General features: G+C 35.7%; 1 protein-coding gene across 1 annotated transcript in view; it reads right to left on the reverse strand.

Annotated features, from left to right (window-relative positions):
* Hcn1 (hyperpolarization activated cyclic nucleotide gated potassium channel 1) overlaps nucleotides 1–27,496 on the reverse strand; it is a 383,720-nt gene that overhangs the window by 165,326 nt on the left and 190,898 nt on the right. The window contains exon 3 of the mRNA XM_052159963.1: nucleotides 7,856–8,017. Within this exon, the coding sequence (XP_052015923.1) occupies nucleotides 7,856–8,017 (162 nt within the window). The remainder of the gene's footprint in view (nucleotides 1–7,855; nucleotides 8,018–27,496) is intronic.

Here is a 27,496-nt window from a genome sequence, read left to right on the forward strand (position 1 = left end):
GTTATATCCCCCTTTTCATTTCTAATTTTGTTGATTTGGGTACTTTCTCTGTTCCCTTTGGTCAGTCTGGTTAAGGGTTTATCTATCTTGTTGCTTTTCTCAAAGAACCAGCTCCTGGATACATTGATTCTTTGTATGGTTTTCTTTGTTTCCACTTAATTGATTTCAGCCCCGAGTCTGATGATTTCCTATCTTCTACTCCTCCTGTGTGAATTAGCTTCTTTATGTTCCAAAGATTTTACGTGTGCCATTAAGCTGCTAGTGTATGCTCTCTCCATTTTCTTTTTGGAGGCACTCAGGGCTATGAGTTTTCCTCTTAGCACTGCTTTCATTGTGTCCCAAAGATTTAGGGATGTTCTGCCTTCATTTTCATTAAATTCTAAAAAGTCTCTGATTTCTTTCTTTATTTCTTCTTTGGCCAAGGTGTCATTGAGTATTGTTCAGCCTCCATGTGTATGTGGGCTTTCTGTTGTTTTTGTTGCTACTGAAGACCACTTTTACTCCATAATGATCTGATAGGAGGCATGGGATTAGTTCAATCTTCTTATATTTGTTGAGGTCTGTCATGTGACCAATTATAAGGTCGATTTTGGAGAAGGTACCATGAGGTGCTGAGAAAAAGATATATTCTTTTGCTTTAGGGTGAAATGTTCTATAAATATCAGTCAAATCCAATTGGTCCAAAGCTTTAATTAGTTTTACTGTGTCCCTGTTTAGTTTCTGTTTTTCTGATCAGTCCATTGAGGAGAGTGGAGTGTTGAAGTCACCCACAATTATTGGGTTAGGTGCAATGTGTGCTTTGAGCTTTAGTAAAGTTTCTTTTACAAATGAGGATGCCCTTACATTTGGCACATAGATGTTTAGAATTGAGAGTTCTTCTTGGTGGATTTTTGCTTTGACCAGTAAGAAGTGTCCTTCCGTGTCTCTTTTGATGACTTTAGGTTGAAAGTCAATTTTATTTGATATTAGAATGGCTAATTTCCTCTAATCTAATATTAGAAACGGCTTGTTTCCTGAGACCATTGGCTTGTAAGATTGTCTTCCAGCCTTTTACTCAAAGTAGTTTTTGTCTTTGACACTGAGGTGTGTTTCCTGCATACAGCAAAATGTAGGGTCCTGTTTCCTTATCCAGTCTGTTAGTCTATGTCTTTTTATTGGAGGAATTGAGTCCATTGATGTTAAGAGATATTAAAGAATAGTGATTATTACTTCCTGTCATTTTTGATGTTATTTTTATATTTGAGTGGTTATCTTCTTTTGGATTCGATGAAAGAAGGTTACTCTCTTGCTTTTTGGAGTTTTCCTCCTATTATTCTTTGTAGGGCTGGGTATGTGGAAAGATACTGTGTAAATTTGCTTTTGTCATGGAATATCTTGGTTTCTCCATCTATTGTGACTGAGAGTTTTGCTGGGTATAGTAATCTTGGCTGACATTTGTGTTCTCTTAGAGTCTGCATGAGATCTGCCCAGGATCTTCTAGCTTTCATGGTCTCTGGTGTGAAGTCTGGTGTGATTCTGATAGGTCTTCCTTTATATGGTACTTGACCTTTTTCTCTTACTGCCTTTAATATTCTTTCTTTGTTTAGTACATTTGAGGTTTTGATTATTATGTTATTTCTGCTCAGGTCCAGTCTGTTTGGAGTTTTGTAGACTTCTTGTATATTCATGGGCATCTCTCTCTTTAGGTTAGGGAAGGTTTTTTTCCATAATTTTATTGAAGATATTTGCTGGCCCTTTCAGTTGTAAATCTTCACTCTCATCTATACCTATAATCCTTAGGTTTGGTATTCTCATTGTATCCTAGATTTCCTGGATGTTCTGGGATACAAGCTTTTTGCATTTTGCATTTTCTTTGACTGTTGAGTCAATGGTTGCTATGGTATCTTCGGCATCTGAGATTCTTTCTTCCATCTCTTGTATTCTGTTGTTAATATTTGTATCCATGGCCCCTGATTTCTTCCCAACGTTTTCTATCTCCAAAGTTGTCTCCCTTTGTGATTTCTTAGTTGTTTCTACTTCTGTTTTTAGATCCAGGATGGTTTTGCTCAATTCCTTCATTTGTTTGTTTGTGTTTTCCTTTCATTCCTTAAGAGATTTTTTGTGTTTCCTCTTTCATGACTTCTGCCATTTGACTCACTTTCTCCTGCATTTCTTTAAGTTTTGTGTGTGTGTGTGTTTCTTCTTAAATTGGCTTCTATCTCTTGATCCTTATTCTCCTGAATTTCTTTAAGCGATTTTTTGTGTTTCCATTATACAGGTTTCTATCTTATTCATGTCCCCCTGTATTTCTTTAAGAGATTCATTTATGTCCTTTTTGTGTTCCTCTAGGAGCATCATGACCAATGATTTTTAAATTCAAATCTTGTTTTTCTTGTGTGTTGGGGTATCCAGGACTTGCTGTTATCAGAGAGTTTGGTTCAGATGCTGCCATATTGCCTAGATTTCTGTTGGTAGCATTCCGACTTTTGCCTTTTGCCATCTTGTTATCTCTGGCATTAGTTGGTCTTGTCTCTGACTGGTGTTTGAGCCTCCTGTGAGGGTGTAAGGCTATTTTCACAACTCTGGATCTGGGTTTCCCCTGTTGCAGATTGCTGATGTGCTGCCCTTCCTCTTTGGTGCCCTTAGAGCCCTAGTGTGCCTTGGCCCAGATTGTCTCTGTGAACCAGGTGATGCCCGTTTGCTCCTTCAGGGAATGCTGATGGTGTATGCTGAGGGGACCTTTTCCGACTGCTGATCACTTTGCTGGGCAGCAGATCCCCCACCCGGGTTGGTGCATACAAGGCTAGTCTAGCTGCTCAGGCCCTGAGTCCAGGCAAAAGCCTGACAGGCTTAGGCCTGGGCAATGTTCGCTTTGGCCTATGACTGCTAACTGATTCTGTCAGGTAGCCAAGATGGTGCTTTGTGCAACCTCTGCAAGTCCTGGGACAGTCTACCTGACTGACAACCTCCTGGCTGGATTTGCACACCGATGGCCCCCACCCCAAACAGCCCAGGGCCTGGGTGCAGGCCAAAGCTTGTCGGGCTTAGCACCCCCGCAATGTTGGCCTCGGGCTAAGTCTGCGTACCTCAGGCTGTCAGTTCTATCTGGAGTCCGAGAGCCAAGATGGTGGAGAGCCTCTTGTAATTGACTGGCGGGAGGCAGAGTTCTGATGTGACTTCAGTGCAGTGAAAAGCTCTGTAACTCCACTGCTTGCAGCCCGGCTGGCCAGTGATGGTCACTGGTAGCAGGCACAGGGCCTGCCTGGACAAACTACTCTTGAAGGTAGTCTATATGCCCTGAAGTAGATCGTTAACCAAAAATGAACCCAACAGTAAGTATCTTTGGAGTTTACTCATCTTAAAATGTTGAGTCATGGCTCTAACTTTCTTTTTTAATCTTTTTTTTCAGGTTGTTTTTGTTTTGTTTTGTATTTTTCCTCTCTCTTTTTAACATATAGGAAGTGATAAGTTTATGACTTACAGCTTAGGAATTTTATGGAATTCCTGAGTATGTGAATATTTCTTGTACCTTTTTTTTTTTGGTTTATTCTTGTGTTTGCTTGTCTTGAACAATTCTGATATGTTAAGTGTTTGTTTCATTTTATAGATTACTATATTATAACAACTATAGTCTAATGATTTGTTTATAAATTATATTGAATTGTGAGGCTCCCTTAGAAACCTGTTATTCTCATATCTTTGTTTGTGAGCCTAGCCCTTAATGGCTAAGCCATCTCTCCAGACTGCCTATTGTTCTAATAAAAGACAGAAAGGGGGTGGAACAAGGTGGGAGGAGAGGTGAGGAGCAATTGGGAGAGCAGAGGGAGAGGAAAACATTATCAGGGGGATCACATGCAAAAAAAATTCTATTTGCAATTAAAAGGAAATCATTCAATATTAAAACAATAATCTCATATGGTTAGCTTACTAATAATAATCTCATTTAGCTTACTAAATAAAATTTTAAATCAAATACTAACAACATAATAAAACAGACACATTGTAACTAATATATTTGATTTAGAATTTTTCTCTGAAACCAAGTAACCTCCTCCATTATTTATACTGCTGTGAAGTGATTTGCTTTCCTAGGGCATGATTCATCAAAAGCCTGTGTTGTGGGCCTCAGGTTTCTAATATGTTATCCATTTTACTGTCATGAAAATGTTGTACATCATTGACCATGTCATTTAGCCACATTGGATTAAATGTATCATTATCATATCAGGCCTACAAACTAACCTTATGGTTATTGGTTAGTAAACACTCTTTGGTATTACATGTTCCAGTCAGAAAAGTAAATCTATCTATAAAGTGGCCAAAATATTCTGGTGTCCTAATATGCTTATATTAGACTATTTGTGAGGATAAGCAACATGTAAGCATTCATTGAAAGCCTGTAGGAAGAAGATATGGGCTGGCCAAATAAAATCCAAAAGTCTTAATCATGAAAGAGCTTATTCTATAGTAGCAATATTACCCTGGAAAATATTTATGCCACAATGACTTTTCATACATGTGAAAATATTTTAGAAGAAGGTAATTAATGAGTAATTTAAATTATACTATGGTCTTCTTTTGTCATATTCTTAAAATTAGTATTTTACATTTGTAATAGAATCCAATGTTATTGCCCTTAACCACTTTTTAATAAATTAATGTATTCTCAGTTATTTATACAAGCATGGAAACCACAGGGTGTTATAGAAATGTAACACATTTCTTAGACATTAATTATCTGTCAAATCTAATATCTTAGTTCAGAAGGAATTTTGAAATTCAAATTCACTTCTTAATGGAAATAAGCAAATATTGCAAATACTGAGTAAGATGAAAGCCTGTTCTTACTGCATATCCCAAGTCAGCGTATCCTTTCTCTTCATTTATGTAGTCCACTAAGTTTATGGGTTGACTTTGTCAATATAATGCTTAAAAATTATTTTAAAATTTGCAAATTTCTGAGCAAATAAATTAGTGTTGGGTTTATTTTTATGGGTCAAAATATATGTTAGAAAAAGTTTACATAACAATGATTATATAAAAATGATTACTAATACAATAAGCGAAGTGATAACCTTGTTATAGTATTAACTTCAAATTTGTTGCCAAATACTGTAACAGAAATTTCTATCCCATAGGTTATATGGCAATAACAAGCTAATAGGATACATAGATAGAAAGATCAGGATATAAAGCAAATTTGGTTACATAATATTAATATGTATATAGTTCTTAATAATACTTAATGGCATACATGTAATTAGCTTCATATTAAAATAATTATCTTGCCATACTTATGAAAAGTTCTTACATCTTACATGTAAGACTTAATTTCTATTCTCAAAGTTTTACTTGAAAATTAGATTTTAGCCCAAATTGAAATATAACCAGTTGGACATTTTTATTTCAAGTATTAAATATCAAACACTGAATTTAATGTAGTTATTGTTTCACATGAAGTGCTGTGACTAAGGATTCTTTATAATCATCCTTCTTAATTGATTTATATAGTCTTGTTTTAAAGATAATCTAGTGTGCATTGGAATTGACATGGTCATATACATATGATCTGTACCTATGTCTCTGTATTCTATCCATGAAAAAGATGAATCACATAATTTCTGAAAATTCTAGTTTTATTTTTAAAAAACTAGAGACCAGAAAGTGATTTGTAGCTTCATAAAGTTATTTTGTATAACAAGAGGAGATAATGAAGTTTGAGGCTTTGATAACAACACTAAACACAACACAACATGCACCAATAAAGTTCTCTCTCTCTCCCTCTCCCTCTCCCTGTCCCTCTCCCTGTCCCTCTCCCTCCCTCTCTCTCTCTCTCTCTCTCTCTCATGCTCACACACACGTGTGCATGCACTCTCTCTGACATATATAACTATATTCAGATGTGTAGTGGGTAAAAATTAAGAAAAAGTATTGCCCCGCCCAGACTCTGCACCACTCCTTCCAAGTATCCAGTAAAGCATGACTCTTAAACTTGAATAGTTAACCAAATATATTTTTGTATACCAAACTCTCAATTACATAATGCCAGTTTACAATGATAAAGTTTTACCTCGATATTTCTAACCTCTCAGAACACCAGAAACACGTTTGAAGCCATCTGGATATCCACATCTCCTTTTCTCCAGTCATGCAGCCTCCCTGCCCAGACCTCTCTTGTCTCCATCACCTCACTTCTCTTAGCTCCTCCCCCTCTCTACCTTCCACTCACTGGCCTCTCACTGCCTCAATGTGAATGGATAGTAAATATCTTGCAACACAGACATGGTTAAAGAAAAATACTAAATACATTATAATTGTACTTGCAAAAATGTACTCACAATTAGATATATAACATTATTACCCTGTAATATAATTATACAATCACAGGCATTTTGTAGATATTTGAAAAGAGTTCTTTTTGCTTTTTTCTTTTTCAATGATGGAAACTACATTTTTTTTCTGGAACATAACTTGAAAATTTTAAAATAATAACCATTTGCCAAATGAAGTATTACATTTGTGCCAGAGATGAGTCACCCCTGGGATAAGTTCTCATCTTAGCACCTGATGACAGAGAGCCTTGTTTTCCTCTCTGAGACAAAATCCTCATCCCTGTCTTTTGCCATTTATGTTGTTTCCCTCAAGGGAAGCAAAGGGACAGGTAAAGGCAACATTACAAATTTGAAAAGGGATCCAAGCCATATAAACTCTTTGCATTGTTCTATATGAACTGCCAGGATGTTTTGATGTTGAAGAGTAGGTTGAAAGAAATCAATGTGTGATGTATTTTCTGAGCCACCATCTGTGGTTCTAATGTGTTTCCTGAAAATTGCCATTTAGAAACTTAACTCAAGACTCTATAAGGTTGGCAGATGGTCACTAATGGAAGGTAGGTGTCATTAAGGCAGAAAAAGGTCATCGTCAACCTTCTTCCATGTAAAAATCATTTTCTTCCCACCCAGGAGACTTTGTTCAGATACAAAGTTTCATTTTACAACTGGAATCTGAACAAGGAAGTGACTTGGTCTTGAACTCTAGAGATCCCCGCATAATGAGAAATCAATTTTGATGTTTTATAAACTTTTAAGTCTAGTTTTCTACCATAACAGCAGAAAGAGGCTAGGATAACACAATTAAAAAGGTAAAAAAATAAAATAAAATAAAACTATTTTTGAATATAAAATGAAAGGTCAAAAAACTAATATATAAAGTATGTGCATCTATGAATATGTATGGGTTTGGGAGGTTACTATAAATTTTATGATTCTGGTACAGATCCTGATACCAGGATTCTGATACAGGTTTAAATACATGACTTAAAGAAAGGCTTTTAAGCATGCTTTCTCTCTTGGAATGGGATACTTTAGCACATGTGAATGAAGTAAAGGACGGACCCAAATTATATCAGATCTCATATCAATGCATCTTACATTTTATGTTAATATATTTAGCTAAATAAAATCCAAGTTTCATTTAAAAATACTTACATATATTAAAAAAGGATGATTAAAATTATCTTTCAAATTAATTTTTCTTGCTCTATTAATTTTTGAAATTTCCTTGAACTTCAAATGTACCTAATTTACAAACCTGAAAATATTTGTATGGGTGTTGTATCATGGCAATGTATGTGGGTTTATGTTAGTGAAATAAAGTCTATCGATTTTCAGTAAAAAATACAAAACTGGGTGTTGTAGCACAGACATTCTCAGGAATCCAAAAACAAGGCCTAGTTATATAAGTTTGGTTCATCTAATTTCACATCCATGGAAGAAAAGTCTTTATGGAAGAGAAAGCAGACCACTCTAGCAGAAATAGTGTGAAGTCTTAAGAACAACTTTGCAAATTTAGAAAATAAAGCACATGAGTTACTTACAACCATTTCATTTAGAGAAACCCAGCAGTCTGGTGGGAAGTCCTGCAGCAGGGGAACCAGAAACTGAAGGCAGCCATCCCAGTGACACAGGAGCAGCATCATGCCAATGAGGTTGAAGATTCTCACCACAGCACTCGCCAGGTCATAGGTCATGTGGAATATCTGTCAGCAAAATGCAAAATCATGCTGTAAAAATCATATAACCAAACAGGCATGCTACCAACAGCAGAACTGACGTGAGTTCTGTCATGAAACAAAAATAAGAAATATGTACAGATCAAGAAACACCCTTCTGTTTTTTTAACCTTCTCAATAATGCTGGCCATTCTGCTTAATGACTAAAATAACCAAGTATAGATAGCTTCACAAAATACATAAGAAGTAATACACACTTTAACTGATATGAATGTTGATGGCACGATCTCTGTGATCTTTGTTTTGGTTTTTCTTTGCATTATTATTATTATTATTTTAACTTTTCCATTTTACATCCCACTCACTGCCCCCTTTTCTGGTTAGTAAATTTGAGTAACAGAGCTTATGCTCTGCTTCGAATTCTTGGTTAATTGTTTGGTTGAAGGTTAAAGAAAATATGTAGTCAAATTTCCTTGAACTTCATAATACCTAATTTACAAACATGAAAATATTTGTATGGGTATTGTATCATGGTTATGTATGTGTGTAGTAAGGGCTACAAAATATAAGAAAGATGTGCATTACAAACTGTAAGCTCCTATTGAAGGTGAGCTGCAGCACTGTTCCAGGATTCTGAGTGCAGATGCTTGAGCAACTTGACCATCCAATCTGAGCTTGGATAAGGAAGGACCTTACAGATAGAGTAGCTGATGTTGTTAAAAATGTGTAGTATTTTAAAGTATAATATTCCATACAAAATATATTTCATAACAGGTGATATTATTTCAGGAAAAAAAACCAAAATAATGACATTTTACATGTTCAACAAAACATTAACAGTGGAAACATAATTCAAAGTAGTTTTTGGATTATTTGCTTTTTTCTAGATTTTATGGAAATTAAAATCAGAACCACCATTTTCCCTCCATCACTCTTGCATTGGCCTAGTGTGGCAAGACAGAATCCACCTGGGAGCAGACCTACATTCTAGGCTAAGATTGCAAATGCTAAGGAATTAGAAAGTGAATGAGTTCACTCAAGAAAGGTGAGTGAGTGCACAGGAATACTGAGACTTAACAAAATCACATAAAACTGACCAAATATCTCTGTTCCTAAATCAGTAGGATATAACCTGTTTTAAGAAATTACCAAGAAACATTTTCAAAACCCATGATCTTTCTTTTCTTTGTTTCTTTGTTTCTTTCTTTGTTTCTTTGTTTCTTTGTTTCTTTCTTTCTTTCTTTCTTTCTTTCTTTCTTTCTTTCTTTCTTTCTTTCTTTTCTTTTCTTTTCTTTCTCTCTCTCTCTCTCTCTATCTATCGATCTATCTATCTATCTGATCCTAGATCATTGTAGAAAAATCTCTAATTTTAGGGTATTAATAATGATTTTCTATCTATCTATCTATCTATCTATCTATCTATCTATCTACCTACCTACCTATCTACCTAGATTAGATCTAGTTATAGATATCAGTATTTTTGGAGAGATTAAATAAAGCGACAATTTACTTTTGTTTGTACTCAACAAATTGTTTTTAAATTTGGTGCATTCTGTAAGCACAAACTTCTTTAAACTCTTTTGAACATAACTGTAGGGAGGAAAATTTATCTTTGCAAAAATATGCAAACTTTTTCAAACTCTTGTAAAGGTAAGATGGAAGGTATAAAAGAGACATGGCATTTATTTTGATATTATGACCCCATACACACAATACAGCATCAGTGTTCAGTTCCTAAACATAGTCACACAGAAGACCCAGGGTAAACTCAATGGGATATAAAATCAAAAAAGTGCTGGATATGGGAAAGAGATTCCTAGGGATGAAGGGAGACTGCGAGGGAAGAAAGGGATGCAGTAAGAAGGGGTAAGGGCAGTCATCTCGATGCAGTATATGCATGTGTGACATTTTCAAAGATTATAAATAAATTATAAAGATTATAAAATGTAAAAATAAAGATTATAATTACAATACAAGATCCATCATATGCCATTGTGGCAACAGCAGATAACAATATACTCTGAACAACAAAATTACTAAGAGCAAATGTTAAGGATTCTTCAAAATATTAGTATCACGATAGACCTAATAATTAGTAGTGAACTTGATTAAATCAATCACGATGTTTACATATATTAAAATGTGATGTTGTATGTGATAAACAAAATTTTGTCAATTAAAAGTTTTGTAAACTTTAATTAAAAAGAAAATAAAGAATAGTTGTACTGTATGCCTTAATTTTAATTTGGCTTTGTATTTGGCAAAGTCACAAAAGTTTTCGCTTGGTATTGGTCTCTCACATTTTTTATCAAAAACATATTTTTCACACACTTTATTCTGATGGTGCTTTACCTCTCCCAACTGCTCTCAGATCCTCCTTACCCATCCAAGTCTACATCCTTTCTTTCTCTCTTTCTTTGGAAAACAAACAGGCAATGAAAGTAAAAAGAAAGAGGGAGGGAGGAAGAACAATAAAAATGAGAAAAGACAAGAGAAAGACATGTACAAACCAACAAAACACAAAATCAGAAACCATAATATACAAGCAAAGACCAACAAGACAACAAAATGCCCAAAGAAAGCAGTATGAGACAAAAAGTCTACATAATTCAGTTTGGTGTGGATTGTGTTGGGTATGTGGCCTATCTTAAGTGTGATTAATATTTCCTGTGAAATTTCATGGGACAAACTAATTTTCCTTTGCAAGCAGATGTCAGTTGCAGATAGCATCATTTATATTGTAAGCTACAAAGTTAAAAAAACTTGAAATTGTTACACTCTGGTTCATCACTTCCTGTGCAATAATTCTCAGACATTATTTGCAAAAGTGTTTTCAGATAATTTGTCAGAGTAGGATCAGATAGTATTAACTTGGAAACATATGAATTTAGTGAGAATCATGTGAGATTTTTAAATAACTTTGTTTTATGCATTTATTCAGATTTTTATGTGTACGTATTCACCTTGTAGTTCTTTAGCATTGGGAAACTTAGCCTAGAATGTAGGTCTATTCCCCAGTGTATTCTGTCATTCCAGACTAGGTGAATGCTGAACTGATAAAGAGGAAAACCTGATTCTGATTCTACTGTTTGTGATAACTAGAAAAAATGAACAAGGAAAAAAATGTGTATGTTGCAAAATATCTCAGTGTTTGCTCATTTTGCAGCTGTGGGTCTCTCCATCTCCATCTACTGCAAGAGGAATCATCTCATATGGTGGCTGAGCAAGGCATCTCTTACATTTCTTAGTCACTGAATTCCTAGATAGAAACTATACTAATATTAATGACACAAATATTATAAGGTAACACATTATTTTTGCTTCTACTTAATTCATGCTACAGATGTCAGAACCCATGCCAGGTACTAGAAAACTGGCCAACAACCTGTGGCTGGGACATAATAATGCCAAGGGGATAATCTACTATTCCATCACTAAGTGGACATTGTACCAAACTAGCTTCAAATATTTACCCTTATACCCACAATGCAGTAGCACTCTGCCTTCATCAGAGAAGTTTCTTTTTCAGAGGGAAGAAATTAATACAGTGTCTCATGACTGATCAAAGTACAGAAAATATTTGACAGTGGAGTTCTAAGCCTTAAATGAACATTTCCACCATATCCCATTGTCTAAGGCTAAGAGAAAATAAGGCAGAAAGCAGAGCAAAATAGCTGTGAGAACCAGAGGAGCGGGGATCCTGCAGAGCTGTGTCTTATGGACATGAGAGGGATGTGGCAATTGGTTCCTCACTTAACACCTACAAATGACCAAACCAGATAAAAATCTGAGAGTGATGAGAAAAAAAAGAGGGGGCTGGGTTGATATGAGGTCAGTTGTCTTTAGGGTTGTGGTAACTTGCAAGTTGTCAATGCTTCAGTGGATGTCCCTACACACATGCAGTATTTGGAATTAATACATGAAGAAAACGAAGAAGGAGGATAAGAGGGAGAAGGAGGAGAAAGAACCAGAAGAAGATGAAGAATGAATAGCAGGAGAGGAGGAGGATGACGGGAAGGATGACAAAGAGGAGGAAGAGGAAAAGGAAGAGTAGGAGGAGGATAAGGAGAGAAGAAGAAGAAGAAGAAGAAGAAGAAGAAGAAGAAGAAGAAGAAGAAGAAGAAGAAGAAGAAGAAGAAGAAGGAGAAGGAGAAGGAGAAGGAGAAGGAGAAGGAGAAGGAGAAGGAGAAGGAGAAGGAGAAGGAGAAGGAGAAGGAGAAGGAGAAGGAGAAGGAGAAGGAGAAGGAGAAGGAGAAGGAGAAGGAGAAGGAGAAGGAGAAGGAGAAGGAGAAGGAGAAGGAGAAGGAGAAGGAGAAGGAGAAGGAGAAGGAGAAGGAGAAGGAGAAGGAGAAGGAGAAGGAGAAGGAGAAGGAGAAGGAGAAGGAGAAGTAAAGAAGACAACGCCTACAATTGACATGAAATTTGGAGGTGATGCATGGGGGGTATGGATGTAGTAACAGGGTGAGAGTGAGAATTGGAGCAGATATGATCCAAACACATTGTGTGTCTGTGTGAGTTTCTCATGTCCTCAGAGGCAAAACAGTGGTAAAAATCAATGGAAGTAAAATTACAGGTGGATTTGAGTCACTAGATGTGGGTCCAGGGTACTGAAACCATGTCCTTTGAAAGCATTATCTACTGTTATCCACTGAGCCATCTTTCTGTCCTCCCAGGGATGAAACCACCAGCAAAGAGTACACATGGAGGGACCCATGGCTCTAGCTGCAAATGTAGCAGAGGATGGCTTTGTCAGGCATCAATGGGAGGAGAGACCCTTGGTCCTGCCTGGGAAGGCTCAATGCCCCATTGCAGGGGAATGCAAGGGCTGTGAGGCAGGAGTGGGTGGGTGGGTAGGTGGGGCAATACCCTTATAGAGGCAGGGGGAGGGGTATGATATAGGAGGCTTCTGGGGGATAACCTGAAAAGGGGATAACATTTAAAATGCAAATACAGAAAATATCTCAGAAAAAAGAAAAAGGAATAAAAATTTACAGAAGATTGAGAATAATTAATTAATAATCATGTAACAGAATTATTTTGTTAACAATTTTTGTTTCATAATATTTTAAGTTTACATATTTCTTTAGGAAACATACTATGCTTATTTAAAACTAAAGATACATTTTATGTATTTCAGTTGTATTTAATATCAAGATCAACTATTGCTTCAAATGTTTTTCCTTTTGGCTATTACTCAACCTGCCCTCTATACTTCATCACTTCCCATGGACTAATAAAATGGCCATTTCTTTTGTTTTTGTTTTTGTTCTTTTATTTTTAAAGCTCAAAGACAATTTTATTAGAGTGTAAAAGGAACACCCCAAGGCATGCAAGCTGTAAAACCTCAGCAGCTACCTAGAAGAGGAGAAATGAAAGAGAGAAGAGAAACAGATATTTCATTTTAATGTGTCATGGAGGACGGAGGTATGGCAGAGCAGAAGCCACTTAAAAGTGGGAGAAACTTTAAAGAAAGATTAGAAAGCTAAAAATATTGAGAGAAAAACCCCAAAATGTTAAGAAAAACTTTTTTTAAAAAAAAGTAGAAGGGCAAATTCTGCTTTTCCGAATGATTCAAGAAGGCAGGCATACTTATGATCTTACACGATAGAACACATAAGGTACTGCATAATAGTCAATCACAGATCTTCTTCCACATAAGATTGCATTTCCATATATCTACATATTTTGAAAGGTATATTTTTCTCATTAATAGCAATAAAATCTATAAACATATACTAAGTGTGTGTGTGTGTGTGTGTGTGTGTGTGTGTGTGTTTATGCAGAAAAAAAAAGGACAAAAACGAAACTGGGAATCACAGCCGTACTCACTTATTAATACTAAATAGATCTTCTGAATGTATTTCAAATATTTTGGCAATATTTTTTTTGCAGAGGAGTTGGAAGAATTGATTTTATCAAAGCTTTCAATTATATCATTAGTGTCTATATGTTCCTGTCTCTGTTTGGTTCACTACAATGCATATTAAATTTGTAGTACATTTGATGCTCCAATAAGAAGATCTCATTATCTCTGTATTTTGAGCTACAACCAGCAACACTGTTGTAGGTTAGCAATTCATTAATTTCCTTCACAATGTTGTTGCATTGAGAGGGAATAAAATGACTTTACAGGGGAAACAAGAGATATGGTCTATTAAACACTATTAGTTTTTGAGCTCCAACTCTCATAAATGAATTAATACCTTTCTTGAAAACAAATATTGTTTTTCTTAAGATAGGATTAAACATCACAAAATTAGACCTTGCAGTACTGGAGCAGTAACTAAAGATTGGGCGGCTAAGGAATACTGCAGAATCTTTTTTTTTTTTTACTTTCTCTTTTAGCTCCTTCCACATGCACCACATTCCCTTTCCTTCTGAGCAAATGACTGTTCCGGAATCTTTATCCTCCATGAAGGGATTGAAGATGAATCTAATTTCACCCTAAACTACCCAGATTCAAGGACTCTGTCATAGAAACAGAGAATGAACACACGCGAACATATTTCACTTACAAACTTCCATAACTGGGCTGGAGAGATGGCTTCATGGAGAAAGTACTTGCCCCTTTCCTTCTACCATGATGAGAAGAGTTTAGAACTAACAAGCAGGGTGCAGTGACCCCTTAATTTCAGCACTCCAGAGGCAGAGAAATAAAGAAAACAAAACAAAACAAACAAACAAGAATAACAACAAAAAACTCAAAGCAAGCTAATAGGCTATACAAGTCAGAATCAGCAAGTCTTAAGTTCAGGGAAATATCCTGCTTTGATAATATAGAGTAGAGAACAATCAAGAGAAACACCACAGATACCTATCAAGTTCTGTACACACACACACACATACACACACACACACACACACACACCACATATTTATAAAAAATCTCACACTATCATTCATTTTAAGAGAAGACAGCATTTCTTAGAATGGAAAAGCACTAAAACACCATGCAAGGAAATAAAAATTTTACTTCCTAGAATTTAATGAGAATTAAAGGTTTGCTTGTTTGGTTTGTTGTTGTTGTTGTCATAGTTATTGTTTTAACATACCTAACTGATCTTATGTATTTGTTGGCAGTACAAAAGAATTAAAATTCTGAGAATGAAAATATTTTTCTAGGATAAATACCAATATAGCCAATGCTTAGACAAGTGACACACTATTAACATTTGGAGCCCATATTTCTTATTGTCAGTCTACCTGAGCACTATGCAAACCACCCCAGAGCATCATTTGCTAGGGAAAATTGATCGAGTGAGAGGACAGTGAAAACAGGTTCCAGCAAAGCTCTGTAGAAGTGAAGACAGTGCGTCCCAATTCTGCATGCAGTGCCCAGCACGGTGGCATCCTACATTGGCACACACTCTTGTTATTCTGGCAGACGAGGCCATCAAGTTCAGAATTCTCATTTATTTGAGTGAGTTTGTGTCAGATACTCACTGGAAGATAAGTAGTGCTGGTTCACACTCTTGGCATCTGCCTCCTGAAAGTTATCCCTGCGTAACGAATTTTGGTAAGAGGCCAGCAAAACAGAACTACACATCTTAACGGAGAAACCATGCTTTTTACTTTTTAATGAAACTCAAGAAGGTAGAAAAGTCACTGCAGAGCTCTTTTATTGCCCTAAAAGGAAACCAAAGTTGAACAACTACAAAAGCACTGACTACATTGTTGGAAACTCAAGGTGCAATTGTGTCAGATCTCATCCCTCGGAATGGGAAGTATGCAAGCTGCATAACTTGGACTCTTTCCAGAACTGAAAGTGAGCTATGACGCCTTGTCAGCTCAGATAATCACGCATCTGGCCATTCCAGACCTCCTGACGCATCGACAAAGTTAATTATCATAACATGGTGTGTGATGTAAGAACCATTCTATATGAGAGTGCCCTTAAGAATATTAAACATTGTTCATAAAAACTGGGCTTCTCCTAACACCCAAACACGCCTGCATGTGAAGTTTGGGCTGTGTAAAGAACACATACTGGCTCTAATCCTCAATGCTCATAGTGTCTGCAATGGCACCCCATTAACTAGCAAAATAACAATGTCTTCCTCAAAGATCTAACCTCCAGTTTTAAATGGTGGTCTTTCTCTTATAACCACCAAAGAATTTCTGCCATTGCCATTCCCCTTTAAAATTACACTGGTATATTCCTACTTAGACTTCATTAATTTATAACATGAGTGGATGTGTTAGTTAAGGAAATAGACAATTAAAAAATATCCTTAGTCTTTCCATTTCAGTTATCCTTGTCTGGATATAACATTCTAGATTAAAAATAATTTTCTCCACTCACTGATAAGTGGATATTTGCTCAAAAGTTAGAAATACCCAAGATATAATTCATAGACCATATGAAGGTCAAGAAGAGGAAAGACCAAAGTGTGGATGTATCTGTGTTTCTTAGAAGGGGGAATATCCACAGGAGGAAATATGGAGACAAGGTGTGAGGCAGAGACTGAAGGAAACACCATCCAGAGACTTCCCCACCTGGGGATCCATGCCATAAACAATCATCAAACCTAGACAATATTGGGATGCCAAGAAGTGCTTGCTGACAGGAGCCTGATATAGCTGTCTCCTGAGATTATCATAGAATTGTAACATTTCTCTCTCCCAACTCCTCCCTCAAAACATTCCCATGTACTCTTCTATCTTCTCTTTCAATTTCTTGGCTTCTTTTTTCAATAATCATTACTAGACCCATCTATAAATATGGATAGACACATATTCTTAAATATAACCAGCTTGGTCTACATAATTTTACTTGCGTTTATGTTTTCAGGGCTAACCATTTGGTATAGGATATGAGATTTGTGTGTTCTTCCCTGAGGAAGAGTATTCCCCACTTTCAGTATTACAAACTTTTCTGTAGCTCTATATGTATGGATGAGGTCTTGCGGGGTTTCCCTACTTTGGCATATCTATTGGTGTCATTCTTGTATAGCTCATGCTTATATAGTTCTGTTGGTTTGAATTTAATGGCACAGCTTCTTAAAATGCTAGGAGACACAATCTCCTAGCAAACTCCCCTATCCACTGGCTCCTAGAGTCTTATACCTGCCCCTTCCACAGTGTTCCCTGTGAGAATGTTCTGTAGATGTCGCCATTAAAATTCAGTCCCACAGTTCTTCATTTTAATTGGCTGTAGTTTGATATTTAGTGTTCTCAATCTATTGGAAAAAGTAGTCTTCTTGATGAGGAGTAAAGACACTTTTCTGTGGATATAAAAACAAACTCATTACATTGATTGGTAGGGATAATTCAGGTTTAATAACGTAATGTGTATAGGTTCTCCTTCAAGATCCATGTCTACATTAGCAATGAGTAATTGGCTAGGTTTCCATTACCAGGTCTGGATTCTCTCTCTCTCTCTCTCTCTCTCTCTCTCTTGCTTTTTTTATTTGATATATTTTTTATTTACATTTCAAATGATTTCCCCTTTTCTAGCCCCCCACTCCCCAAAAGTCCCATAAGCCCCCTTCTCTTCCCCGGTCCTCCCACCCACCCCTTCCCACTTCCCCATTCTGGTTTTGCCGAATACTGTTTCACTGAGTCTTTCCAGAACCAGGGGCCACTCCTCCTTTCTTCTTGTACCTCATTTGATGTGTGGATTATATTTTGGGTAATCCAGGTTTCTAGGTTAATATCCACTTATTAGTGAGTGCATACCATTATTCATCTTTTGAGTCTGGGTTACCTCACTTAGTATGATGTTCTCTAGCTCCATCCATTTGCCTAAGAATTTTATGAATTCATTGTTTCTAATGGCTGAATAGTACTCCATTGTGTATATATACCACATTTTTTGCATCCACTCTTCTGTTGAGGGATACCTGTGTTCTTTCCAACATCTGGCAATTATAAATAGGGCTGCTATGAACATAGTAGAGCATGTATCCTTATTACATGGTGGGGAATCCTCTGGGTATATGCCCAGGAGTGGTATAGCAGGACTTCTGGAAGTGAGGTGCCCAGTTTTCGGAGGAACCGCCAGACTGATTTCCAGAGTGGTTGTACCAATTTGCAACCCCACCAGCAGTGAAGGAGTGTTCCTCTTTCTCTACATCCTCTCCAACACCTGCTGTCTCCTGAATTTTTAATCTTAGCCATTCTGACTGGTGTAAGGTGAAATCTCAGGGTTGTTTTGATTTGCATTTCCCTAATGACTAATGAAGATGAACATTTTTTAAGATGCTTCTCCGCCATCTGAAGTTCTTCAGGTGAGAATTCTTTGTTTAACTCTCTACCCCATTTTTTAATAGGGTTGTTTGGTTTTCTGGAGTCTAACTTCCTGAGTTCTTTATATATATTGGATATTAGCCCTCTATCTGATGTAGGATTGGTGAAGATCTTTTCCCAATTTGTTGGTTGCCAATTTCTCCTTTTGATGGTGTCCTTTGCCTTACAGAAACTTTGTAATTTCATGAGGTCCCATTTGTCAATTCTTAATCTTAGAGCATAAGCTATTTGTGTTCTGTTCAGGAACTTTCCCCTTGTACTGATGACCTCAAGGGTCTTCCCCAGTTTCTTTTCTATTTGCTTCAGAGTGTCTGGCTTTATGTGGAGGTCCTTGATCCATTTGGATTTGAGCTTAGTACAAGGAGACAAGGATGGATCAGTTTGCATTCTTCTGCATGCTGACCTCCAGTTGAACCAGCACTATTTGTTGAAAAGGCTATCTTTTTTTTTTCCATTGGATGTTTTCAGCCCCTTTGTCGAGGATCAAGTGGCCATAGGTGTGTGGGTTCATTTCTGGATCTTCAATCCTGTTCCATTGATCTGCCTGCCTGTCACTGTACCAATACCATGCAGTTTTTAACACTATTGCTCTGTAGTATTGCTTGAGGTCAGGGATACTGATTCCCCCAGACTTTCTTTTGTTGCTGAGAATAGTTTTAGCTATCCTGGGTTTTTTGTTATTCCAGATGAATTTGATAATTGCTCTTTCTAACTCTGTGAAGAATTGAGTTGGGATTTTGATGGGTGTTGCATCGAATCTGTATATTGCTTTTGGCAAAATGGCCATTTTAACTATATTGATTCTGCTGATCCATGAGCATGGGAGGTTTTCCCATTTTTTGAGGTCTTCTTCCATTTCCTTCTTCAGAGTCTTGAAGTGCTTGTCATCTGGATTCTATCTTGATTGGTGAATCTGAAGTCCAACTCAAGAAATACTGTTTACCATGAAGGTATAGGGTCTGATACTGTACCAATAGGACTGTACTGTCATGCTGGTTCTTGTGATTAAGAACCATCAAAGTTGTTCAGCACTGTTACTTGCTTTCCTTCCTTGGAAACCTTCATAGCTTCTTCTCATACCACGAGAGGTAATTCTTAAGGAAGATGCATTCATGTCAATTATAGCTAGGGGTCTCTGGGCCCTGTTTCTCTAGTATATTTTGTCTTCAGCAATACAGACTAACATTCTGTCTTTCATAGGTAACCACGAGCAATAGTAGTACTCTGTGTTTGAGAGTCACTTGGACAGCCCTGATCAACAACTCAAAAAAAAAAGATTTTTGAGTCTGGTGTTTTTGTTACAGGGTTTTTGACTCTTGGAGCTCACTGGGCTCATTATCAACCCAGATGATAAACATGTATTTAATCTCTATATGTTTATTAACACATGGCATTATGTGCATTGTAGGTTTTTCATAGAGCATTTAATTGTTTTCATTTTTTATTCAACTGTCTACCCTGAGCAGCATCAGACTATTCCTTATTCATTAATACTCAAAGGTTATTTCAGCCAATAACTCATCAAAATGTCAATCCTCTTCTTTTGCAATTTCATGATAAGAACTTGCTCTGTAAAATCTCTCCATATTTTACTGCCATCTATGAACACCCACCCACTTCAACAGAAACTCTATTGGTGCAAAACTATGTCATGGTTTCAACATGTCTTCAACAATATGTACTAAGTGTTTCACATTTCCAGAAAGAAATATGTGATTCTCCAGTGAGACTATGTAATCCTGTCCTAAGTTCCCAAGAATCTATCATGCCAAGTCTCTCATCTCAGTAATGTTGTTATGAAACAAGAGGTACATTGTGTGTTTTTGTGCTTTTATATTTTGAATGTGTTTTATATTTACAGAACATTTTAGGTTATTGGAAACCCTATATCTTTATGAAAGTACATATATTTCATTTTGAGACTATGTTGAATTGATAAAAAAAAAGTCCTTCTCCACTTATATTGTTTTACAACATAACCCCACAGAGCTTTAAGACTCAAGATCTATTATCAACTTGAGCTAACAGGCTATCCTTGTAACAGAAACCAAGCTGTGCCAAAATTTACTATAAAAAAATGAAATTTGGACTTGCTCCTGGTGAGTTGGCACTATTTAAACTCGATAGAATTTGGAATTTCTGACAAGCTCTAAGTGGAGGAGTCCAAAAGGTTACTATCATTATTATCTGGGCTTCTACCCAGCATTCAAATTCACAAATCACTGTCATGTTTAGGGCTAAACTTAGCTATGAATATAGGCTCCACATTGGGTATTTTCATTGTTATTTTCGTTGGGTATACTTACATAGAATAAGAGCTAAAAGAATATTTTTTGTAATATGCATACTAATTTTTAAAGAGAAAAAATATTTTGAGTTCAAGACTCATAACCTACAGAAGCTTTAGTGATTATAGTCCTATATTTTTACCTACAAAACTACTCTTAAAAACTAATGTCAAAGGAAAAGCCAGTATTTCTTAGAGAAAACTATATGATCTGGGTCAGTTTCTGTTTTATGTATTTAAAATAAGATAATTTTAAAATTTTTAAATGAAAATATTTGGAAAATATTTTAATCATAGATGACAGTTATTGCAGAATGATATCTTTACCATTAAGAAGAGACAAAGACATTATAAAATTTTATAAATACAGTGCTCCTAAATGGTCTCAGGATGTTAGCACATTTGTGTTTTATCAATCAAATATATTGGCCAAACTATGATATATATATAAGATAACCCAACAGTTTGAGTCTTTGCCTCCTTTATCAAGTGAAGCCCTAAACTCAGTGCATTAGGTAGAGGAAGCAGAGTTTTAGGAAAGCAGGCAGCACATATAGGTAGAACCCTTAGGATGGGAGGACTTGAGGAGACAGATGGAACCATACATCCTTTCCATCCCTATTCTATGTAAAGATACAGCAAAATAGCAGCTTTCTTCAAATCAGAAAAATAGCTCTCCTCAAAGACTTCCATTAATAAAAGGCAAGAACATTAAAGAAAAGCATTTGAATGTGGCTGCAGAAAGGTAACATGGCATCCTCTCCAGGACGAGTTGCAGGAACATGTGGCTGAAAGGAACCATGAAAGACCACTGCTATTAGACCAAGACTAAAATGAAGCAGTCCACAGGAAAAGGAGGAGTAGAAATAAGCATCAGCTGTAGGTTTCCTCAGAGATATTGGATTGTGTGTTCTCCTACTACTGCCCTGATCACTATTTAGTAGCCAAGCAAAGTATCCTAACATGGAATTTTGCCATGCAAGAAAGGTAGTACTTATACTAATCTTCTTGGTTCATATAAGAAGTGTTTTAGAATACTCATTTGTAATGAGGCAGTAAGGCTTTCCTTAGTGATGTTCTAATGCCTCATCCCTCAAAATCCACCAAATTCTTTAAAGAAGTTGATGGGCAGAAATTTGGCAAGAAATGAAAAATTTGAAAGACTGTTCATCCATCCTCCAGTATTGTTGTGTACTTCATGCATCTCTCTAAAGGTCAAAACATCAGGCTGCTGGTGGTGTTCTTTGGAGCACTTGCTGCCCCTGAGAGGAAGAATAAGTCTCAGCTATAGCAAAGTCAAAATATCTGCAGCTCAGATAAATGCACTCCATCCATGTCATCATTAATACCCATGAAGAATAAGCTTTGAATCTGCCCACCTATCTCAGTACCCTGGGACTGTGAATCTTAAATGAGGTGTAACATATTTCCCACAGTGATTAGTTTTTGCTGAAAGGTAACATCTATCATTTGATATACTTGGACAAGATACTCACAAAATAATGTAACTTTGCCACTGTAAGATTTGTTCTTTTTTACATGGAGATGGAATAAAGGCTAGAAGTGATCTATGCTGTAAGAAGCAGGATTATAGGACGCATGACCTAGAATCATTCACTTATGTTTTCCTTAATTTCTCTGCCAAATCTCTGTTTGAGGTACCTTTTACCTTCAAAATGTACTGGTGTGTGTGTGTGTGCGAGCGCGCGCGTGCACATATGTGTGCATGTGTATGTGCATGTGTGTGAAAAGGTGTATCAACGTAGTATGTGTTTGTGTGTTTGTCTCTATGTGAGAATGACTCATTGAAGTACATATTTACATTTTGGTTTTAAAAAATGTTTAATAGAAAATAAGATTTGTAGTTTAATCCCACAATTCTACCTATATGTTATCATTATAGGTAACTATATATTTAACTCTATCTGTATAATTTTTCACATATCAGGAAAATGTACTATAGAATGGCAAGACATATTTATATTTTCTACATCCTAAAAGTCAAAAGCTAATTTTAAAAGAGAAGATACTTCTCTTTTGAAGTATCTAAATTAAAATGCAAAACCCCTAATGACTGTCAAATTATTCAACAAAATGTATAAAATTAATGAAAACCTATTTATTAGAATTAATAAGAAAAGGCTTGTCTACTTTGCAATTCAGGCGAATAATGTATTTTCAATGGCAAATAATGAGTTGTTTGTCACTATGAAGGATGAAGGGATAGAAGAAGCTACTTGTCTTCTACTGTGACAGAAATGTAATGATGTAAATTATGCACAGAAAAATACAAACCAGGCATGATTTCATTAACTGCTACATGGTGTCAACATTCTTCCAGATAAAAATAAAATACTTTTTCATTTAGCGATAAAAGCATGGCTTTTATAAATAGCTTTGTCTTAATTCATAGATATTTAAATTAATCACACAAATATCTCCTTCTATCTTTACTGAAACCAGGCTAGAATAATTGAATGGTTTATATAAATATGCACATATATTTGAAAATATGTACATATATTCAAAGACAATTGCTTGAATTAGAATTGATAAAACCTTAATTATATTTTTCAAAAGAGTTGCTTCTTTAAGGAAAATATTATATTTATATAAAAACCAAAACTTCATTTTGAACAAAGTAGGTGTTTACTACATTTAAGAACACTGTTTCATGTCTTTATACTAGACTTCCTTAGCAACAGGAAAATAGGCAGTCAGTGGTAATACACAGGAACAGAATTTCAGTTTTGAAATGATATAATCGTAGATCAGAACAAGATCAAAAATAAATTCAGTAAGTAGTGCTCATGAGTCATGTTTGCGCCAAAATTTGATTGTTAAACTAAATGAAGTTTGTTACATTATTTTAAAAATTGAATTAAATTTTTCTTTTACTTATTTTTAGCATATGAAGTGAGACTTCCACTTAGGCAAAGTGACCCTGCAGGCTCATCACCTGCAATTACAATTCTATCTTGCTGCTAAATAAACAGTTTCACTTCCTCCAGGCACACATCCGTTGCTGTGTCTCTTGAGAGAGAGAGTGGAACCATCTTCCTCCCTTTGCTGGCCCTCTAGGGTTTATTTTAGACTTCACTATGATGAGGTATAATTGCTGTTTGCTTTACTGAGCCTCATTCCGCGTCATCTCCCACTTCCAAATAAGTAGTCATTGTTTTCATTATATTAATACTTCTTTATCTGAATTACTAAGTTTGTAAAAAATTCAGAAAGTGCTTTTTTATTATAAAAGAATTTAAGCAGTTGGTCTGATTCTGGAGCTATATAATTTAGTTCAATACTATAACCAAGATGCATTCATAATATCAAGAAGAATATTCAAATTAGTTACACTCAGCACAACCTCCACTCTTGTCACCTATTACAAATCAACATGGTGCCAAGAAAAGTAAAACAACACAAGAAAGGAAGAAGAGTGTGGGGGGGGAAAGCAAGAGAGGGAAGGAAAAATAGATTAGATGCAAAATAATTGGAAAGAACACTTTGCTCAGTAATGCAAGACAGAAGAAAACAAATGTCATTCAGAATGGGACTCACAAATTCATTTACAGACCTAGGCCAAAAACAATGATCTAAATTATGCTAAGATATAAGCAGAAAAGTCCAAAACATATGGTACAGCTGAAATGACTTAAGCTTGTGAAGATAGTGAGCTGTATTTGTGGGAGAATATATAAAGTCAATTTTAGAGACAAGTAAGACTGTATTCAGTAATGAAGTGGATACAGAACAAACAGAAAAGGAAGAATGTATCCTAGAGTCTCCAAGCTTGTAGTATATAATATTAAAGCCAGATGTCAATACTAGAATACAGATCAAAATACAAAGGGAAAAAATAGTATTTTAGTTTTAAACATTCTGAGATTAAATTGTTCATGGCTTCTATGAAATATCAAGAAGACATTAAGAGACGTACATAAGATCAGGGGAAGAAAAATAGAATAATAGACAAGAACACAGATGTTCCTGGGATTTTTATACTCATAGCCACTGATACTCGATGATTTATCACTGGATTACTTTAGGAAAATCAGACAGATGGAGTACAGAAGGTGACACCTCAATACTCAACCAGCCACACAAACATGTGCTTTTAAGGGTAAACAAAATAAGAATATTTCCTATTCGTCAGGAGAATCTCATCCAAGGCACTTGATTTTGGACATGATAAAGATTAAAATTTACAACTAACAGAAATGTTCAATGTCTGCTACATGATTGGTAAGACCCTATAAAAAAATAAAATCACATGCTTTCTTGGTCAAATTAGGGTAGTAATAGCAAACCACTGACAATAGTCACCTATATCTAAAACCATCAGAATGAAAACAGCCAGGCAAAGGAAAAAATGGGAAAAGATTACCTATTTCACAACCTGGAAGACAAACAATATTTTAAATATATATATATATAATGTGCAGGAACGTGAATGTTCATAATAATACAATAGTAAGGATCTACCATTGCTTATCTTAGAATTTAAAAAAATCCAGTTTTAAAATGGATAAATTTATACCTTATTGCTTTTTTAATAAAGTTTAGAATGAAAGTTGCACCAAGTTCATAGAGATGAGGAAAGAGCTCACTCGTGTATGATTTCATTCACAAAGTTCAACTGGGGCCAGATAATCAAAATGGGACTCAAGAAAAAGAGACATATTTTTCTCATCTATCACCCTGACATATTTAGTCTGTTGAAAATGTAAATTATGAATCATATTTCATACACAATTTTAAAGTTATCTAAGGTAATCAAAATATTTAAGAGAAAGCAAAATATCAGTCTCAATTGCCACAACAGAAGAGAGCAAAGAGATCTTTAGCTTATTAGTTTCCCACTTGGACAATAAGAAATGTACAAAGCAAGTTGACTATGACCTAGATCATAATAAAAATGCATAATTATGAAAGTAGGCACACTTTGAATAATCTCTAGTAGACACCTTATAAAAAAACTACAAGATCCTTTTTAAATCTTTATGACAACATTTTCCTATATTCACTCCTTATATATTTTCACAATGGTCCTTGTTCAGTCTATTTTCTCATCAGAGAATGTTGTCCCAACATGTACAGGAATGCTCTGGCCTCTATGGTGTGATGGAAAACAGTCAAGAAAACTTCATCCTGTCAAAGGGTAAAATTCTGTTCACCATGAAAATCTTTACCTTTAGAAGTTGAAAATAGAAACTGAAGTAGAGAAATGTGTTAGTAGTAGAAGCATTTGCCCTGTAAACCTAATAACCAGTGTTTGATTCACTGAACCCACAGTGAAGGGAGAGAATTGATTCTCAACAATTGTACTGCCCTTCACATGAATACCATGACCTGCATATCTCTGTATACATACCTCCATACAGAATACCTCCAACACACCTCCATACCTCTAACAAAAATAACAAAGATAATAAACTATATTATCTAATTAAAAATAAAATATGTAATTTATTTCAAACCTAAAACTAAAAAGAAATAATCATTGATTTAAACAACTCAACGGGATAAGCATTTGGTATAACTTAAAGAGCCAAATGTAAATAAAGTATTCACAACAGTGGTTAGACCAGTAGCTTATGGTATTAATATCTTTTTGATATAAACAGGATGAAAGGGATTCTATTATGTGTAGGCATAGCACTACAGAAAAGCAAAATGGTCAAAATGCAGAGAGAAAGTAATCACAGGATGCCCCGTCCAAGTAGATATATCTATAAAATGACTCCCATATATAAGATTCAGGAAATATCACAGAAGAGAATGGAGGCAGATTATAAGAGCTTGAGTATAAAGAAGTACATGGTATTGTATTTCTATTATGACAGGGAAGCCAGACTCAGAAAATCTCAGTAACTACATTTTGTATCCTTCTTAATTTTCATCCTTCTTAAATGGTCAATTTGACAACCTAACTGCTTTTGATACATTTTGCTTTTGTAAAATAGAGAATGAAAAGTTATGCACACACAGCATATATCTAGAATCATTTTTAATTAGTAACTTGATTTTAGTATGTTGGCCTAAATACCTGGTTGACATAATAGAAATTTAATAATTCATATTTTTCTTTTAGATCAAACTAAAGTTTACTCTTTCCTGTAGCCCATTCATATCAGTTGCCTGAAAAATCTTAAAACATTGAAATTACATGGCTTTCTTAGCCTCAATGCAGGCTGTTGCATTCAGCAAAAGCTACATGAGATCACAGGCTAATATATGTGCCACAAGAAACATTTTTTATCATCGACAGGTCCTATGAAGAGATCAACAGATAAACTAAAGACATACACTGGTAGAGAAAAAATTAGATTCAGTGTTTATATCTCTCAGGAACCCCAATAAAGCTACCTGGCTCTTTCCTTCCTATAAAGCAAATGTGGGGACTTCAAGAACTCAGACTTGGTGATTCTTCTAAAGTATGTTCAAAGCTGAAAATAAATGCATTTATTTTTGGCTTTTTGCAGTTGAAGAATATGGTACACATTTTATAATGAAAGCCACAGATAAGGACAGGTGAAGCACAGAGAAAGAAGTGGCCTAGAACATAGAAAAACGTATGGAATTCACTTGTCATCTTGGGCTACAATAATGGCAGGGCCTAAACAAGGTACAAAAAATATAAGGTTACAAATGTTCAAAGTCAAAATGAATGTCAACACTTTGATGATTCTGTGCAATGGCTCACATCAGGGCATGGGGATATACGGTTGACCCAGATCCTTAACAGAAGAACTGCTCTGAAGGCATGAACACCTGTAGTATATAGGGCACAGGTGACCATCTGGCAGCTCTCAGCCGGCTTCTTGAGTTAAGGCCAAAACTGAGTGTGAATAAACTCATTACCCATACATATGCCCTGATTTCCAGAAACTTCTCAGTCAGGTGGGTAATGTTCTGTGTAGTTCCTTATGCTGTCATTTAGTCCATGGTTATAAAAGGGACATTGTAAA

Source organism: Apodemus sylvaticus, chromosome 16 (assembly GCF_947179515.1).
Source record: "Apodemus sylvaticus chromosome 16, mApoSyl1.1, whole genome shotgun sequence".
Lineage (NCBI taxonomy): Eukaryota > Metazoa > Chordata > Mammalia > Rodentia > Muridae > Apodemus > Apodemus sylvaticus.